Source organism: Apium graveolens, chromosome 8 (assembly GCF_009905375.1).
Source record: "Apium graveolens cultivar Ventura chromosome 8, ASM990537v1, whole genome shotgun sequence".
In the NCBI taxonomy this organism is placed as follows: Eukaryota; Viridiplantae; Streptophyta; class Magnoliopsida; order Apiales; family Apiaceae; genus Apium; species Apium graveolens.
This window is the reverse complement of record NC_133654.1, coordinates 209960668-209980081: the sequence shown is the minus strand read 5'-3', so window position 1 is coordinate 209980081 and position 19414 is coordinate 209960668. Positions and strand designations below refer to the sequence as shown.

Sequence of the window (19414 nt, the reverse complement as noted above, 5' to 3'; positions counted from 1 at the left end):
CCTGCCTTGAACTATAAGTCTATAACTATTCTGACAATAGTGAAACTCCAAAAAGCCATAAACAAATAGGATGTAAAAATCGGACATGCTTGGTTTGATTAGTAGACCACCATTTTTTCCTTGTATATTATGAATTACACAACTATTGTAGAGCTTCCTCATTTCTTAATGGGTAAAAGTACAACACTATAAATTAAATAAATGACAGGTCACTGAAAAGATACACACAGTTAATGCAATAAATATTAAGATACAATGTGACAATAATACAAATAACAAATTCTGAGGAGCACTCTACAAACATAACAATGTGGAAATAGTTGAGAAAAGTTCACATCAATCAATATCGGATTCGTTAAATGAAGATAGAAGGCTGCTGCAAATTAACCAATTCTCGGGGTTGAAGTGACAATGCCATTGCTGTCAACTTTTACCCTGACTCGAAAGCAGTTGAACTCCGTTGTTCCAAAGGTATTTTCTGAAACTACAACGGCGTTCACGCTTTGGTTTTCCCTTTCAATAATTTGTGCTGCTAGTTCCCCGTTAATGCCATTTAACTCGCTCCATGAACTCTTACCTGTCACGTAAAATCATTTGCAAAAACTAGTTATAAACATGCAGAAATATAGATTGCAGTGGTTTGTAAACCAGATGCTTTCAATAACAAGAAATCGATGAATCAATATTACTGCAGATACAAGTGCATGTGTAATATTACAAGCTAAAGTAACAGTTTTTTTGATGATTGACAAGAAAACTAGTTGTAGTCTAACAATACGAAACTGATGAATAAATGTCTTAATGTTTACCTGCACTGCAACTACGACTAGACATTTCCGTAAAATGAAATGGTGCTGTTATACTTGAAAACTTGATATTTGATTAGATGGGAATTAAAGGGTGATTTGAAGAAGTATTTATAAGTAGAGGAATTTTGAGTGCGAGATCCGCAAGTTTAAACTGCTACCATGCTGGCCGGCCAGCATAAATCAAACAGGGCAGCTGAATGAGTAGTGTTAACACATTTAGTACAATTTTTTTAGTTTCTACTCGTTTGTATGGAATATATGGTCAATGAAACATGCAGGCCACTGTTTATTTAATTCAGAGTATCTCTGTATATGTATATTTGATCTGAATATTGATCAGTTGTTCAATTGTCCATTAGTTTTGAGCTTTTACTTCAGAGCTAGCTGGATTATTTCTCTTCAATTAAATAAGCTTCTGTTCTCATTATTTGGTTTTTGTCTTTCGACAGTGACCTGGGACAAATGGATATTACATGCAGAGATTATGTTAAAATATAAATTGTTGTTTGTTAAGGTTGTTTCCGGCTTATAAGTTATAAAAACTTATCTAAGGACCCAATTTATAAAAGAAATGATAGTAACAAAATTTAGACCCCAAATGATTCCAAAATGTCACGTGTCATATCTTAATTGTTCATTATGTAATTGATAAGATAGTCCCCGTATAACATCCGGTCCCACATTGACGAGATTTGGAATTTTTGTTCAGCTTATAAGATACAATTTGCACCAACAAATCATGATCTTTTGGGGGTTTGTAATGGGCTTGTGTTTACCCAAGTTGGATGCATTTGGGTCAGTAGACTTCGACTTATTTCATACTCGAAATCGGGACTTGAGTCGGTTTTTGAAAAAAGCTCGGGATTTGACTCGGTTGTCACATATGGACCATACGGTATCAGAGCCGACTCTCAAAATCTTGATGCGTCAAGTTGCCGGAGGTGGGGAAACGAAGGTTGGCGGTATTATCCCGCAATGGACAGAGATCTGGAGGTGAGGATACGAAACCAGCCAGTATTATTCCACAAGGGCTAGACAGAAACGATCCAGACCTATGGGTCGGCTGTTTTGACATATCCCTCAATGGACAGAGATCCGGAGGTGGGGACACGAAACCAGCCATTATTATCCCACAATGGCTAAAGAGGACCGATCCGGACCTATGGGCTGTCTGTTCTGGCCTGGCCAGGACATCATGAGTTTAAGTGGGGAAGTTTGTAACACCTTAGTCTCACATTCAAGAGATTTATGACTTTTGTTCAGCTTATAAGGAAAAGTACTACTACTATTTGCACTAATAAATCATGATCTTTTGGGGGCATGTGGTGGGTTTCTTGTTTACCCAAGTTGGCTGCATTTGGGTCACTCGGAATCTGGACTTGACCCGGTTTTTGAAAAATGCTCAAGATTTGACCTGGGTTGTCACACCCCGTGCATTCACATCAATCCCACCAATTAAAATAACCCAAAATGACACATCACATATGCCACATCGTGAAACTATTTTTTTACCCAATTTTGGGTTCTTAGCACTATATAAGCACAACTTACAACTTACAAACCGATGAGTTGAATGGTATTAATGACCTACTTATTTTTAATTTATAGACTTTTTTATTTTTTATTAATTTAAATTTTAACACTATATTTGTAACATCTCACATCGATAAGAATTAGAGTGTTTAAGACCTTTATAAATACAAGTAAACAACCAATGTGTACCAAATTACTAACTTTTTCGGACTGACCTGTGGTGGGTTGTTGGGTCCCGGTTCGCATTAGGGTGTGGGCCTGGATATTATAAATGGTATCAGAGCTCTGTCCGGCTGGAAGTGTAGAGACAGTGCCCGGGTTCCGTATGTTTGTTTGTGAGATCGACGAGGATGTCGATCCTATAAGAGGGGGTGTTTGTAACATCCCACATCGATAAGAATAAGAGTGTTTGAGATCTTTATAAATACAAGTAAACAACCAATGCATAACAAATTGCTAGCTTTTTTGGACTGACCTGTAGTGGGTTGTTGGGTCCCAGTACGCATTCAGTTGTGGGCCTGGATATTATATTTTTTTAAAAATAATTTTTCTAATTTAATATAAAAGAAAGCCTAGAAGACCATTGTTTAACAAACCTTGTGCCCGATATACAGTTTGTTGAGTGAATCTTGTGCCTGAAATACAGATTTGCGGGAGTGCAAGCCCAAAAGATCTGCCTTTTACGTTCTTGGAGATGGCGCATCTCATGATGCTCCATCCAGGTGGCGTATCAAATCGTCACTACATATATGATGGCGTAATAAAGGTAAAACCTCCCCCGCAACAAACGATATACCAGTGAAATTTCACTATTGATAAGGTAGTGAATTGGAATAATAGGCACTATTTACTGCATAAATGGACCAAGACAAGGTTATGTTATAATTCGATCATTATTTAGTTACTTTAATATGATATGGGCCTCTGGACCCGACTTCTCTAAAGATGAGACGTGTCTTCATGGACATTGTCCCGCCACTAGAGAAAACAGGACCATGCGCGCCTCCACCAACACTGTTCTCGAACTCGGATAACGGGGAAATCCATGTTTAAAATATACTTCTTTGTGGATATTCTTATTTACATAAATAATATAATCATGAATTGTTTGAAAGTGTATTATAAGTAAAAAAGAAATAAAAACTAAAGGTTATCAAGCACGCCACTCCACACATCTTCCCACAAGGACGCTGAACTGTTGATGAAGTACAACTGCTCAACTGTAGCGAAAAAGCAGTAGGAGAATGTACTGTAGTGGTAAAGTCTATAACGACTCAGACATTTTATATTATTTTGAAGTTTAATTATTGAATAATTAATTAAATAAAATATGTGTTTTGGTTTTGATAGCTATGTGTTCGTTCTTATTATTTATGTGTGAATTATTGGTAAATATGATGGAATTGTGCAATTAATTATTGAGTTGTATTATTTTCTTTCGTGTTTAAAAGAGATTTTATTGCATTTTTATTTTCATAAATATTTGGATGGCCTCTAAAATTTGGTTTTATAATTTTATAATTTCAATAATTATTTTTTGGATTTTATAAAATTGAGAAATCAATATTTCATTAATTATGTATCTTTAAATGATTTTCTGATTGCATTTATCTATAAAATCCGTATTTGATTCCAGGATTCTTCAAAAATTACGAAACTCATATTTTATGAAGTTTATAATATTCTGAGAATTTTAAACTTAATTTGGAAATTTTCGAGATTATTTTCACCCGCGCGATGTTTCGTTTGATTGTTAAAAGCGGGTATAAATTGCATTTCAAAAATTATTTTAAAATTATGAAATTTATGTTTTTATTAATTTCGGGATATTTAAAATATTTTAAGACTATTATCGTGATTTTTCAAATTTGTTTTAAGGATGTCTTGGTTCGTTAATTTTAAATTCGGGATAAAAAAATCCGGTCCCCGAGTATTCAGGGACACGTGTTAACAACTTATAATAAGAAGTTAACATGTATCCCTTTCACAGGACACATGTTGGCTGCGTGGTTTTGTTTTGGTTCCTATTCTGTTTTTGCAGATTGTGAATTGGAATATCATAATAATTTTTAACAATTTTTCTGCAGGATTTTACTTGAGTAATTTCGTGATACGAATTATTGTCTCGTGCGGGAAATTGTTAATAGTTAATCGGCGAAGTTTCGCGTTGAAAACCCAGAATTAATCGGGTACCCGCAAAATTTTGCCGCCGTCTGTGATGATTTTTTAGAGCGGACGGTGGACCGTAATGATCGATATATGAGTCCTAAATTTTTTAAATAAATAAAATAATTCGTATAACCGGTTTCGTATGTAAATGATTTTGGAATTGTGGAATTGTTGTGAAATTTGGACGTTGATTGTGATCGACGGGTAGGCTTATAAAAAGAAAAGTTGCTGTCAAAATTTTTCAAAAAATTATTTTTAAATACGAGAAACGTACTATATAATACAAAACATTTTACCCCTATTTGAATACGGATTATGTGATTATGTGTATAATTATCATACGAGTCGGGTTATCGAATTGTGTTATTAGGATTCGAGGATATCAAGCATGTCGGTAAAACTGATTAGGGTATTCTGTTATTGTAGATCCCAGTCGAGTCTCGCAAGGACCGAAGTCAGCGTAAAAGCTACTTAGGGTTTCTGAAAGCATTGCAAGGCAAGTACTCTGACCATTCTTTTATGGTTCTGTACATATGAATATACTGTTTTAATTTCGTAAAGGAACAGAAATATTTTAAGTTACGTATCCCCTGTAGTTATAAACAATTGTTTTCAAACCTGTTTTGGGGAAAAGTAACTTCGAAAGGTACCTACCTCAAATGAAAATGATTTGTGAACAGGTTTTACGTATGCTGTTAAAATGAATGGTTTTGAAATGAGATAGGTACAAGTGTTTTGGAAACTGGATAAAACGATCAGATATGGGATACATAGGGGCCAAAGTAGGCCTATTGAGGTGGCGTAAGAGACTAATTCGGTTGCGCGCAATTCATAACCGATTAGTCCAGCAGTTCAGGGACCTAGCTAGTCTTTGAGTTCCAAAACAGGTATATGGGATGGCAGTTGGAGCCGTCTGGTGTTGATAGCCTGATCAGCTGTCTTCACATATCCGTTACGTATCTGATTTGGCTTTGTGATTCCTGTAGGGGAATAAGGAATTGATACAGTTGATTTGTAAATGTGAATAGCATGCTAAAATTGGACTCTGGTACTTACACAGCACACAACTACGTTTGTTTTGTTGAAAGCATGCTAGTTAGTGATATCCAGTTATCTCAGCTTTCCTTTATTTACCGTTGTTCGAAGTGAATTACAGATCACGGATTTCATGTTGATTATAGTTATGTTCCTATAATTGTTTACATTACTTTTTTTTTATCTTGATATTCATATGTTGATACTGCTGAGCGATTATGCTCACCCTTACAACCTGTTATATATATATCGCAGATGCCTAGAAGACCAGTCAGACCCTTACAGAACCGTGTCTCAGCCCCTTTCAGGACCCGGCTCCTCAGAGGTAGTTAGTATCAGGCCACGTGCGGTCTGATGAGTTGCTGAATAAGTTAATGTGTCAGGACTTTTTAACAAATGGTTTGTAGTAATGTGTAGCTTGGATCATACTTGAACCTGAATCAGATCTTAGTATGGGGTCGTGTTAGTATATAATAATAATAATCTAGTTGTTTATATTTCTGTTTGTTGTGTTTGGTGACGTCAACTCCTGACCCCGGGTTGAGGCCGTCATAAATTCTATCTCAGACATCGTAGATACAAGGTCCACCATGTCCCACGTGGTTCCACAGTGACCGAGATGGCTTCCCTATAAATACTATCCTCATTCATACTTGTAACAAAACTCATTTTATAAGCACCCACTTTAAATATTATCTTGCTGTAACACCCCCAGATCCGGGGTCGGGAATCCGGGTCGTCATGGTCTTTCTTTCCACGATATCACTTCACTTAATTATAATAAATAACCTTATGCTATGACCCCATACTAACACACACCACAACCCGTTATAGTCTCAGAGATGAAATTGAAATAAGTACAAGTCCTTGAATCCACAATTTAAAAGTTATTACAACCCAAAATGATTACTTGATAAGTTTACAATTAATTGCCATTATCTGCCACAAGTTATAATTATACATAATTGATTCCCAAAAGTAGAAGGTCTGATCTACAGATAGATCTACCTCTGCAGCTATAGCAACAATGATCTCAACGGGAAGGCGCGGGGCGCTTCCCACGCTCTTGCGCTGGGTCTGCTTGAGTCTGGCCATCTTTCCTAACTGTTGTTGTGTGATGTAGAAATAAAGCAAGAGTGAGTATTACAGCTCGCAAGATAATATATAGTGTAAACAATAATGCAAGTATCTAAATGGATAACTTACTAAAATCCTTTATCAAGTGTAAGATAATTACTTACTGGATATAAGCAAAAACAAGGGATGAAGTTACCAAATACTTCACTATACTTATATCATTTATAAAGCTACTTGAACTACCACTGTTTAAAGTATAATGAGCTTTCAACAGTTCATCACATAGATGAGACTACAAGACAAGATTTGAATAGATTAAATCTTTGAAGTATTATTGAATGAAATGAAGTTATGATATACTTTATTAAGTCCCGATATATATATATATATCCACATATATATCTCTTTATACATTTCCTGAAAATCTCTGTCATGTAAAGTATGAACAGAGTTTGTAACATCCAATGAATTTTTGGAAAGGAAAAGAATTGTGGCATAAACCCGGTAACTTGCTGATCAGGCAAAGATACCAATAAGTAACCTTTTCTACTAGTAGATGGACGAATTCCCCACTGGTCATCACCCTGGTCGTAATAGGACCTTATGTTGGACTGCCACTCAGCCACTTACGTATTTGATGGACTCCCACTGAGCCACTTACACTTTCATGGACGCCCACTGAGCCCATGTTGCTTATGCCGACTCGATAGATGGACTTACTTTCCGAACGTTGGGTAAGTAATCAATTCATTTACCAAAATAACAACCTTGTTGCGAATATAAAATACACCACAGAGCCGGATCCCTCCGGTTTTGAGCGAGTATTTAAATCCCCTTTAAAAGGAAGATCTTAAATATATAAAAAAATGAGTTTTGAGATCCGCTCTAACTTTTAAAAATTATTTTAAAGACTCGAAAATACTTTAAAGAGTGTTTGGAGTAATGCTGATTTAATAAAGTAAATCAGTCCCAATATATTAGAAAATATCTGAATATTATTATTTAAATAACATTCCCATAAAGAATAATCTTTATAAAAATAATTGAAGTAGAAGTTGTAAAACTTATACTTGAAATGAATAGTAAATAACCAAAGATATACTTATACGAAAGTAATATCTTTATTTGAATAATCAAAAGTAAGTTTGATTATCGACACATTATTCTTTAATAAAATAAAGAATATTATTCAGTAAATAATCGGAGTCATAGGTCCTCAAATGAATATTCAAATAACATTCATTAAATAATATAAACTGAGTCATAAGTCCTCGAATGAATATTCAAGTAATATTCAATAATAAAATAAAGTTATCGAATAAACCTTATTCGGTTCATAGTTTTGAAAACTATTCATATATATATATATATAAATATATAAATAAATATATATATATATTATACTCGGGAGCCTCGACTCCCGGTTTTAGAAAAAGTTCACCTTTGGGTCCCCTATACTAAGGGTATATGCAAATTACCGTTTATCTCTAGCATAGGTATTATCAACTGAATCAACAGATATATGTATCAAGAATACGAAACAGGCATGCATATATACCATATCACATACTACAATATATCACAAGAATTTGCTAATTAACCATTATGCATCCATCACAAGATAATGCATATACAAATGTATACATCACAACAACAGTATAACGGATAGAAAACTTGCCTGAGCGACTGGGGGTTATAAATGGCTTGGGACGAGTCTGATAACCTATAAACAACATATAAGTTGGAATTAAACCAAAGTCACTTATAAATCTATACTTTAACCATTTTAGACTCTAACGCTCGCTTTGCGCTTAATGATTCTCTTAAGTCGCTTGAGTACCCTCGGCTCCACCATTTTTAATACATTAACCATTACGAGTTTTAAGGCGATTCTTTCGCGAGTGTCTTACCAACTGCCTAACACACTTTACATAAATGTTTCATACTCCAAATAGTCCTTCTAGGTCTTTAACCTATTGTAAGTCATATGTCATAGGCCTATTTATATATTCGAGGATTTAACTCAACTGAAATGAGAATGTAATAAGTAAAAAGTGGATCTACCGTCAGAGAGGTCTCGCCATGTAACATCTGTCAGAGGATTCAGAAACAACGTTCATCTACAGACTTGAAGAGTTAATTAACTGGAAGAAGTTCAAGAAATTGTTCAAGCCTCAGTGATGCAAATCAAGATTGTGGGTTTAATCAAGTGACAGAGATCTCGTCAGAGTATCATTAATTACAAGGATTTAATCTGAAGAAAATCAGAGTATCAAAGTCAAGACATGAAGAAACGTCACGGAAGTAAGTCACTCATGAACCAGACAGTACATCGAGTGTCAACATTGAAGTGGTGGAATTGATTCATAATTTTTAGTGATTTTCAGAAGATTTGCAGAAGAATGGATGCTGCTCAAGATTAGTATTAATTCTCTATTAATTAATTAAGTCATATAATTTAATTAAGAAAATAAATTATATTTGCAAAGATTAATTTATTTGATTAATTAAATTAATTGATTAATTAATTCTGAATTAATATTAAGAATTTTCAGAATTTTAATTGATTTAAAATCTGTTATAAATTCAACAAAGACAACTGATTGTATTAGTATGACAATCGGTATGACAATCAATAGTCATACCGAAAGTCATGCTAATTCAAAAGGATTGTCTTATCAGAATTATTATTAGGATTTAAATCTATTTAATTTCAGCAAGACAAACTGTTTGAACTAATATGACAATCGGTATGACAATTGATAGTCATACCGAAAGTCTTGCTAGTTCATTCTGATTGTCTTGCTAGTTCTAAAAGATAGTCTTACCGAAAGTTGTACTGGAATTTGATAGTCCTACCGAAAGTCTTGCTGAACCAAAGAGATTGTCATGCCAGTTCATTTTCATTCGGTTGGTTGATAAAAGAAGCAGAAGCTGAACATTCATTTTAATCATCAAAACAGAAGTCAAGAACACAGAAAAGAAAAAGCAGCCGCCTTAGAAATATTCCATTTTTCATCTGCTTAATTCAAGATCTAATTTCTAGCTTGTAACGTTAAATCCAAACCACTAGAAATATTTGTCTTGTTCTTGTGTAACAATCTAGCAGATCAAAATCCCTAGAACTTAATCTCAAATCGCGTTTAGCATTTGATTCTAATTATTACAAAAATACAAAAAGTTCATGTCGAATTTATTCTAAATTTGTGATAATTAATTTGAGATTAATTCCTTGTAATTGATACAGTTGTTGTAACACCTTTCAAGTTTAATAATATTCTTATTTAACTTGAATTTTGTTTAACATTTTTTATTCCGCATATATTCGATTATTCGGTGTTGTTTGTATTCAACCCCCCCTTCGACAAACACATTGGGACCTAACAATTGGTATCAGAGCCTTCTGATTAACGAACAAATCAAGATCCTAGACTTTTGTGATTTTTCAACTCCTTGAATTTTTATTCATTCAAAAATTCATAATGACTTCACAAAAAGTTGGAACCGTTAAAATTCCACAATTTGATAAAGAGAATTATATTATGTGGAAGAAGAAGATGCTCTTGTTTTTACAAGTGGCAAATCCCAAATATTTAAACTTGTTAAAGAAGGGGATAAAAACTCCGATGGTTATTGAACCGGAGGTGATAGTAGATGATGTTGTGATCACCAAAGCCAGAACCTATCCTAAAGATCCTGAAGATTTTACTCCTGATGAAAAGGAAGAAGCCTCCTTGGATGCCAGCCTTCAATTAATTTTAATTGATTCCCTTGATCCCTTGATAGACAGACATGTGATGAACTGTAAAAATTCCAAACACATGTGGGAAACTATTGAGGTGATCAATGAAGGCACAGAGGAAGTTAGGGAGAACAAGTTGGAGATCCTAACCTCTAAGTATGAACATTTCAAATCAAATCCAGGAGAAGGAATTACTGAAGTGTTTGAGAGGTACAATACGTTGATCAACAACCTAAACATCAATGGAAAATTTTATTCAATCAGGGAGGTCAACAAAAAGTTCCTTTTAACACTGCCAACTCATCTTGAACATAGAATCACTGCCATTAGAGAAGCTAGAGATCTGAGTGAGATTTCTTTGGACAGGCTCTATGGAGTGTTAAAAACCTATGAGTTGGAGCAGATTCAACAGAAGGAAGTCTATAGGAAGGATAGAATGGTCAGCACATCTACTGCACTTGTAGCTGAAGGTTAACAACAATAGCAATCTCAACAATTGGAGAGAATGGTACAGTGTTCCAAGGCTGAGGAAAATATGTTAGTAGCAGAATATGATCCTCCTACTACAAATCAATCAAGTGATGATTTTTATTCCTTGGAAGAGCTGGAGCAATTGGAAGACGAGTCAATGGCCCAAATTGTCAAGAGATTCTCCCATGTCAGATTCAAGAGGAATCCCAAGCTTAAGTACAAGTCCAACTACAACAAATTCCAGAAAGGTGGATCTTCATCCTCTAACACCAGCAGTGGTGGATACAAAACAGGGATGGTTGATCGGAGCACCATTAGATGCTATAACTGCAATGAGTTGGGACACTTTTCCATAGAATGTAGGAAGCCAAAGCAAGTAAGAAAGAACTCTGAAAGGGCTTATCTGGCAAAGGGAAGAAGCTGGGATGATACTGACAGTGAAGATGAAGTAGAAGGAAATCTTGCTCTTATGGCTATTGATGGAAAAGCTTCATCGTCAAGAATAGAGGTAAAACTTTCTGATGCTGAAATGGTTTATCATCTAAGAGGTAACTTAGATTGTGCACATCGTGATAATGAACTATTAAGTTTACAGATCACAGACCTTGAGAAAGAGGTCAATGAATTAAGACTTGTGCACATTAATCAAGACAAATTAAAAGAACAAGTATCTTTTCTAGAGAATAGAGTTGATTGTTATAGAAAACTCGAAACTATTCTCAAAGACAAGATCACCGGTCTTGAGACTAAGGTTAGAGCCTACTTCAATTCTTGTTCGAAGGCTAAAGAGTTCTATAGTAAGCAAGCTGTTAATAAAACATGTAGAATAGGTTATGATTACAGTGTTGCTATTGGAGAATTAGGCATAAACTCCCCTCCTCATGTCTGTGCTAAAGGGAGGGAAGTACCACATGTGCTTAAGGGTGTTGATGAACCCCTCTATAAGCCATCAATTGCTGAACCATTTGATGCGACCTCTTCTGTTATTCAAGAAGAAATACGTGATGAGGATCATGCTAATGAGAAGATTGTTTCCAAGTCAAGTGAGTCGAAAGTTCCAGTCAAAGTTGTGAAAGCAACTAAGACTAACTCAGACACACATGAGTTGGATAAAAAAAATGCCATGTCTACCATGCATAAATTGCCTGCTATGAATCACTCTCATAAAGCATGTAGTGTTGTTAATTGTATGTCTTGTGCTTTTAAATTGATGTATACTTATTTTAATGGTAAGCATGTTTCTAGTGATAAGACTACTCCTCGTCAGCATGTGAATAATAGAAAGCATGATAGGTCTAAGACTGCTAGTCCTTCTAAGGCTAGAAAGGAGACATTTGAGCCTAAGCCTAAACAGAAATTTGTTAAGGCTGTTTACAAGGTCAAATGTTCAGTCAGTGAGAAAGTTGAGACAATTAAAATTAAAAATGTTGTTTTGCCTGACAAAGGATAGTTCTACAAGTATGCCGGACCCAACCAAGCTTGGGTTCCGAAGAAGGTCTAATCCATTTGTAGTGCAGGGCATTAAACAGGTGAAACCGGGAGTGTGGATTCTTGACAGTGGATCATCAAGACATATGACCGGAGATAGAGCCCTGCTATCAAATGTGGATTGAGAAAGCTGCCCCCCTGGTTACCTTTGGAGATAACAGCAAAGGTGTATCTGAGGGATATGGCTGTTTACAAGCTGGTAATGTTATCATTGAACTTGTAAATAGTTTCTATATTTTTGCAATATTTATATAAGTTTTTATTTGTATTTTCTTTAATTGTAAATATTGTATGATATATGAAATTGAATGTTGATATCTTTTTGATAGATATTTGGTATTTAATTCATTGATATTTATTATTATTATTATTATTATTTGTATTGTATTATTTCTTATTTTATTTTAGTTTATTTTAAATTTTATGCAACATAACAGTTGGTATATAAAGTACCTGACAAGTATCGGTCAATGATATTTTGTTAACATTATGTTGCAGATATTTGTGAGCTTTTGATATGAATGAGAATTACTTAAACTTTACCCTAAGTGATCAATGTTTTATAAAAAAAACTCACTCATATTGAAATACAAAATTAAACTTCTTTCTACATTAGTGATTTCTTATTTCATGTAAAATCTTTTGAAACCACTATTGTACATCATTATCTCTATAGTGCCATATATTCTGTGTTACAGGTTCAGTCTCTAATGACTTTCTTTCATTGACAGTCATGAGGTTGAAAACCCGCAACGTTTATCCCAGACTGTAAAGACAAACACAAAAACAGAACCAACCAACACTCTCTTACCACTAAATGTAGTATGAATGAGCGTGAGGGAGATAGTGCCTCAGTGCACCACATAAGGAAGGTTCTGTAGTCAACCCAGTAGTTCTGTCTCCTACAAAGATGAGTAGTATTTAAACCGAGACAACTGCTAACCCCCATACATCTTCTCAAAAAGATGTAATGGTTGAAAAGGCATAAAAATAGTTACTAGATTCATTCTCTCAACAGGGTGTGTCTATTGAAATTTGTCTGTCGGCCAGGGTATCCGATGTAGTGTCACCACCTCAAATATAAACAATTCTTGATGCACAAGGAAAGGTTACACACACAAAGGATGAGTTGACGGAAACAAGAGTTTCGACCATTTTAAGGTCAGATTCGATTGTTCAAGGTTCGTTAATGGACCAATTGCCTTTACAGGTGTTAGGAGAGGATACTGATCCAAAAGCCATATGTCAGTGGTCAGTGTCTACCTCCCCAGGCTTAAATCCCCTGGATGCATCCGCGGATAGTGGATCTGACATAGGTGCAGATCGGCAACTTGTTGACAATGATTCAGATATTACCTGATGAGTCACAAGGAAATGTCTTCACAGACATTAGAAGGGAACTTTGATCTTTATGCTAAATTCGATGGATCATTGTTTACCTTCCCAGAATTCAAATCTGGAACCCTAAAAGGGAAACTAGCAACTTGTAAATTATGACTCAGATTCATCTGACGAGTTTAACAAGGATGGGGATTTGTGAACTTCCCATTGCACCACCTGTGACCTCCTTAAGGATGGCTAAGGTGATTTTCCTTGCAGGTACAGCTGGAATATGGAGCTATGAGAGGAGTGATACACTTGTGATAAAGAGTGTAAACACGAGTGGAGAGAAGAGTGAAACACATGTGAGGTACACTAAACAGAATCACACACTCACAGTGAGGAAGAAAGAGAAACTACTTGTTATTTCTTTTCCAACCAAGTGGAATATGAGAACTCCTTCAGACGACGGCATACATTCCTTCACTAAGGGGGAGATAAAAGCTTAAGTAATAGTTTGGAAGATTCCTCAACTAAGGGGGATAAATTGCAGGGAGTAAGAAAAAGGTAAAGAACATGTACACTACACCACACCATTGTTGTTTGTAACTGCGGATCCTATTGTACGGGAGAGGTGGTAAAACACAAGGTGATTTCCTAGTGATAAGGGAAGAAGCTGTTTTCTAAATGAGGAGTACCATTGGTTTTTATCTGCGGATCCTATTGTACGGGAGAGGTGGTAAACAAAGGTGATCTTCTTTAATCAGTTGATTCTCATAGGGGGAGAAACAAGAGAGATATGAGCTTCTCAACAGGAAATGTGGTTGTACAGAAGAAAATGGAACTACTTGAGGATATGTTCAGTCTAGAGTAACATCTTATTTGGAATCTGGAAAATGTTATATTTATTCCAGAAACTTTTTTGCTATTTACTTTGCATTTCAGTTTATATCTTTTTCTTATTTGTTAGTTGAGTTATCCTCTAGGTATTTGTGTGTTATTGTCTAACAAACAAATAGGGGGAGATTGTAAGTCATATGTCATAGGCCTATTTGTATATTCGAGGATTTAACTCAACTCAAATGAGAATGTAATAAGTAAAAAGTGGATCTACCGTCAGAGAGTTCTCGTCAAGTAACATCTGTCAGAGGATTCAGAAACAACGTTCATCTACAAACTTGAAGAGTTAATTCACTGGAAGAAGTTCAAGAAATTGTTCAAGCCTCAGTGATGCAAATCAAGATTGTGGGTTTAATCAAGTGACAGAGATCTCGTCAGAGTATCATTAATTACAAGGATTTAATCTGAAGAAAATCAGAGTATCAAAGTCAAGACATGAAGAAACGTCACGGAAGTTAGTCACTCATGAACCAGACAGTACATCGAGTGTCAACGTTGAAGTGGTGGAATTGATTCATAATTTTCAGTGATTTTCAAAAGATTTGCAGAAGAATGGATGTTGCTCAAGATTAGTATTAATTCTCTATTAATTAATTAAGTCATATAATTTAATTAAGAAAATAAATTATATCTGCAAAGATTAATTTATTTGATTAATTAAATTAATTGATTAATTAATTCTGAATTAATATTAAGAATTTTCAGAATTTTAATTGATTTAAAATCTGTTATAAATTCAACAAAGACAACTGATTGTATTAGTATGGCAATCGGTATGACAATCAATAGTCATACCGAAAGTCATGCTAATTCAAAAGGATTTTCTTATCAACATTATTATTAGGATTTAAATCTATTTAATTTTAGCAAGACAAACTGTTTGAACTAATATGACAATCGGTATGACAATTGATAGTCATACCGAAAGTCTTGCTAGTTCATTCTGATTGTCTTGCTAGTTCTAAAAGATAGTCCTACCGAAAGTTCTACTGGAATTTGATAGTCCTACCGAAAGTCTTGCTGAGCCAAAGAGATTGTCATGCCAGTTCATTTTCATTCGGTTGGTTGATAAAAGAAGCAGAAGCTGAACATTCATTTTAATCATCGAAACAGAAGTCAAGAATACAGAAAAGAAAAAGCAGCCGCCTTAGAAATATTCCATTTTTCATCTGCTTAATTCAAGATCTAATTTCTAGCTTGTAACGTTAAATCCAAACCACTAGAAATATTTGTCTTGTTCTTGTGTAACAATCTAGCGGATCAAAATCCCTAGAACTTAATCTCAAATCGCGTTTAGCATTTGATTCTAATTATTACAAAAATAGAAAAGTTCATGTCGAATTTATTCTAAATTTGTGATAATTAATTTGAGATTAATTCCTTGTAATCGATACAGTTGTTGTAACACCTTTCAAGTTTAATAATATTCTTATTTAACTTGAACTTTGTTTCACATTTTTTATTCCGCATATATTCGATTATTCGGTGCTGTTTGTATTCAACCCCCCTTCTACAAACACAATGGGACCTAACACCTATGTTTCAAAGTAAGGCGAGGGGTAATGATTCGTTCGCGAAACGTCGTTACTTAAAACGGCTGTTTCTCCTAAACCGTACATCGGAATCAAACGAACTACATATCAAAACGAAGCTCGTAACATGAACTATCTAATCATGGCAATGCTCAAAACCTAGCAGTGAGTTCACAGGTCCTAATGTTAAGAACAAAAACAGACTAAAGTAAATCGGACATGACGACGGCTATGTTTACGCGATTACCCAAATTTAAACCACTCCAAATCATCTCACAATCAACTCACAATCAACATCCCAACCAAAACTCCATCAATACTTCATCATAACAGCCCCAACAACTCCACATTATCAATTTATACTATTCTTAAACATGAATTTAAACTACACTTAAGTTCATTAATCAACAATCCAAGAACTACCACTCCAAAAACTTCACAAAACCAACTAATCTCTACATTCACAATAAGCAAGCCTCTCATGAATTATAACAACAAAACTAAACCTAATTACTCAAATAAAGTTAGGGTTTGGAGGGGTTATACCTTCCTTGGAGAGTGGAGAATCAAGTAATTAGCTTGGAATCACCCTTAAAGTCCTTATCCAAGCTTAATCTAAACAAAACTTCAAGAACAAAAATTTTAGTTCTTGAAAAATACTATTCACCATCTTCTTCCATGATTTTTAGAAAGAGATTGTGAATGATTTAGGAGCTCAAACTTATAGGATATCCATAACTATGCATAAGGAGTCTTAGATAATTACCTTGCAATTTAACAAAGCTTGGAACTAGGATTTTGATTTTTCTTTCTTTGGAAAAGAAGAAAAGCCAAGAGCTTTGATGAAGGAGATGAAAATTTTTTGTGGTTTTGGTGAAAATGAAATGTTTTTGGCTTGGTTGGTTGTTTTTTGATTTGTTTTGTTTTGTTTTCTTACCTTTTACCATGGTAACTTTTGTGTGGTTCTAATTCAACCAACAACACACTTGCTTTGGTCATGCTTATGTCACCATGTGATGTCACCCTCGCACCTTTGTCCTCTTCTCATTGGTTTGATGACATCATCCCCACTAATCTCTTTGATTAGCTTTTAATTACTTGGCTAATGACCGCTGATCTGTTATACGGTTCGCTTAACTTTCGTTTTCGTTTATCGTTTAAGGGATCACACCCGGGATCTTATTACTTGGGTTCCCTTAACCTTTCTCAATACATTATATTCCTTTTATGATCCTCTCTTACAATCCTTGAATTTAAATCCTTTTTATCGTGTTACCTTATACTCAATTCTTTCGATATCTGGTGGATTTTCAGGAAAAATCAAAAGGTTCAAATTTGGATTCTGACGATCTTTACATACACTTATATATCATATAGAGTACCAATAAAATCTCAGAATATCCATAAAAGAACCTCTAAATAGTGTGGCATAAAAAGTTTTCTTGTTCAGCAATATCAGCAAAAACACTATTCATAAGAGTTACAAAAAGTTCAAAATTTTGGGGTTATTTCACTTGCTCTCCGATTACTATCATTTGTCCGATTTCTATTATTCCAATACTTACTCTCACGTCGGAGGTTCTTGACAGCCACACCCCGGTCGGGCATTATGTGTAAGAACCAAGAGAGCTATACGGAGTAGCCATCGACAAAAGGAGATATCATTTTGGGCTAAAAGGAGGAGGCTTTTTCCCCGGAAAACCCTTCTCCTGCTCAACCACAACACTGGCCTATACACACAATCATGGTCAACACCAGATCGAAAAATCTCCGAATTCAAGACCCATGTAGGCCATTGGTGGAAGTTATTCCACCTTCCAATAACAACGCGGATCGCAAGTTCAGAACAGTAAATGACCAAGAGCAGCCACCTCACCACCGCCGGATCCACAAAACTACCACCTACAAATGGATCTTACATGCTAAACAACTCATCAAGTAGATCTACCCCTCTAGATGGCAACAACTTTCCCTACCCCATGTCCCAATAAGGTTGATCCCAGGGGCTTGCAGGTGAACAAATAAAACAGGGAACATGAGGTTTGAAACCATTCAAGGAGGGGTGGGTCCGCATACTCTAGGTCCGTAAAAGACGCAAATCATAAAAGGCACGGTGGACTACATCAATGACTAGAGACGTGGGCAAAGAACAGAAAAGTCCAGGACCTCCAAAAAGAAATAGATGATAAAAAGGCAACGTACGAGAAAGCACACATGTAATGGGAAAATACCCAAGGGGAAATGCACACGAAAACATCAGAGCTCAGGAAGCATAAACCTAACCAATGCTGAGATGCTCAACACCATATTAGGGTCTAAAAAGAAATATTGAACGAAGTGAGAACCCGAACACATCCGAGTCGTCATTTTTTAAGATATTGGAAGCCGAATCCAAAAGACGATGCATCAAGCACTACAATTCCAACTCTTTTGATGCTCTCGGGGACCCGGAAGAGCACCTCAAATACTCCGACCAACTGGCCCTGCAATATGAATAGAATGATCTCAGGAGGTGGCGGTTATTCGCTACAACCTATAGGGAGGCGTGCAATGCTGGTTTTGCCACCTACCTCCGCAATCCATGGAATCATGATGAGACTTTCGAAAATCGTTCCCGAACAAATTCAAGGGAAACTAAGTGCACGAGGTACACACTGTATTCTTGAAAACGATAGCTCAGTGCAACAGGGAGACTTTACAAGCCTACATTGATCGTTTCGAAGAACAGTAAAAAAGGTAGTATGCGTAAACAAAACTGAAGCACTAGTTCATTTGAGAAGGGCTTTAAACTCGTATGAATGTTAAAAATACGTCTATAAACTCATGGAAATGCAACCGACCACTCTGGCCCAAGCGAATGATTTAGACCTGCAATCCATCAATGGAATAGAATCTTTGATTGTTCTCAAGCAATCACAAGCATCCCCTCCAAGGCAACCCTACTTCTCGAGAGAGCGGAGACCTTCATATCCTAGACCTCCTCTCCAAGTACAAATAACACACGGCCCTCTGCCTCCTCCGAAATCAGAACCAACCATATATGTCAAAGATCATTTGGGCCAGCCTAACCCTTCTCAAGGTGACAAACTGCTCGAGCCATAATGGACGCAACACCTTGTCTCGAGCCACCATTCTCAGAGAGATGAAGTCAACCTTCTCTATATCCCACGTAAGAGGCTCCAAAAGATAGACCCAAATACAAATTTTATGACTATCATGAGGCACACGGAAATTACTCAGACGCTTGTCTCTCCCTCAAGTAATTCCTAGAATGACAACTCAAAGAAGGCAATCTCAATCAATACCTTCCACGACAAACACAAGGAGTCACGCCCAGG

General features: G+C 35.7%; 1 protein-coding gene across 1 annotated transcript; it reads right to left on the bottom strand.

Annotated features, from left to right (window-relative positions):
- Positions 1-221: 221 nt before the first annotated feature.
- LOC141677018 (inhibitor of trypsin and hageman factor-like) lies at positions 222-1008 on the bottom strand. Its single transcript, XM_074482749.1, has 2 exons — positions 810-1008; positions 222-577 (listed from the first exon to the last, which is right to left on the bottom strand). Exons 1-2 carry the CDS (start codon positions 832-834, stop codon positions 384-386), a joined length of 219 nt encoding a protein of 72 aa, XP_074338850.1. The 5' UTR covers positions 835-1008; the 3' UTR covers positions 222-383.
- Positions 1009-19414: the final 18406 nt, after the last annotated feature.

Bases quoted from the DNA above. Each gene is read 5' to 3' on its own strand.
- LOC141677018 (XM_074482749.1), bottom strand. From the start codon at position 834: ATGTCTAGTCGTAGTTGCAGTGCAG. The intron at 578-809 runs GTAAACATTAAG...TTTACGTGACAG, and splicing joins TAGTCGTAGTTGCAGTGCAG to GTAAGAGTTCATGGAGCGAG.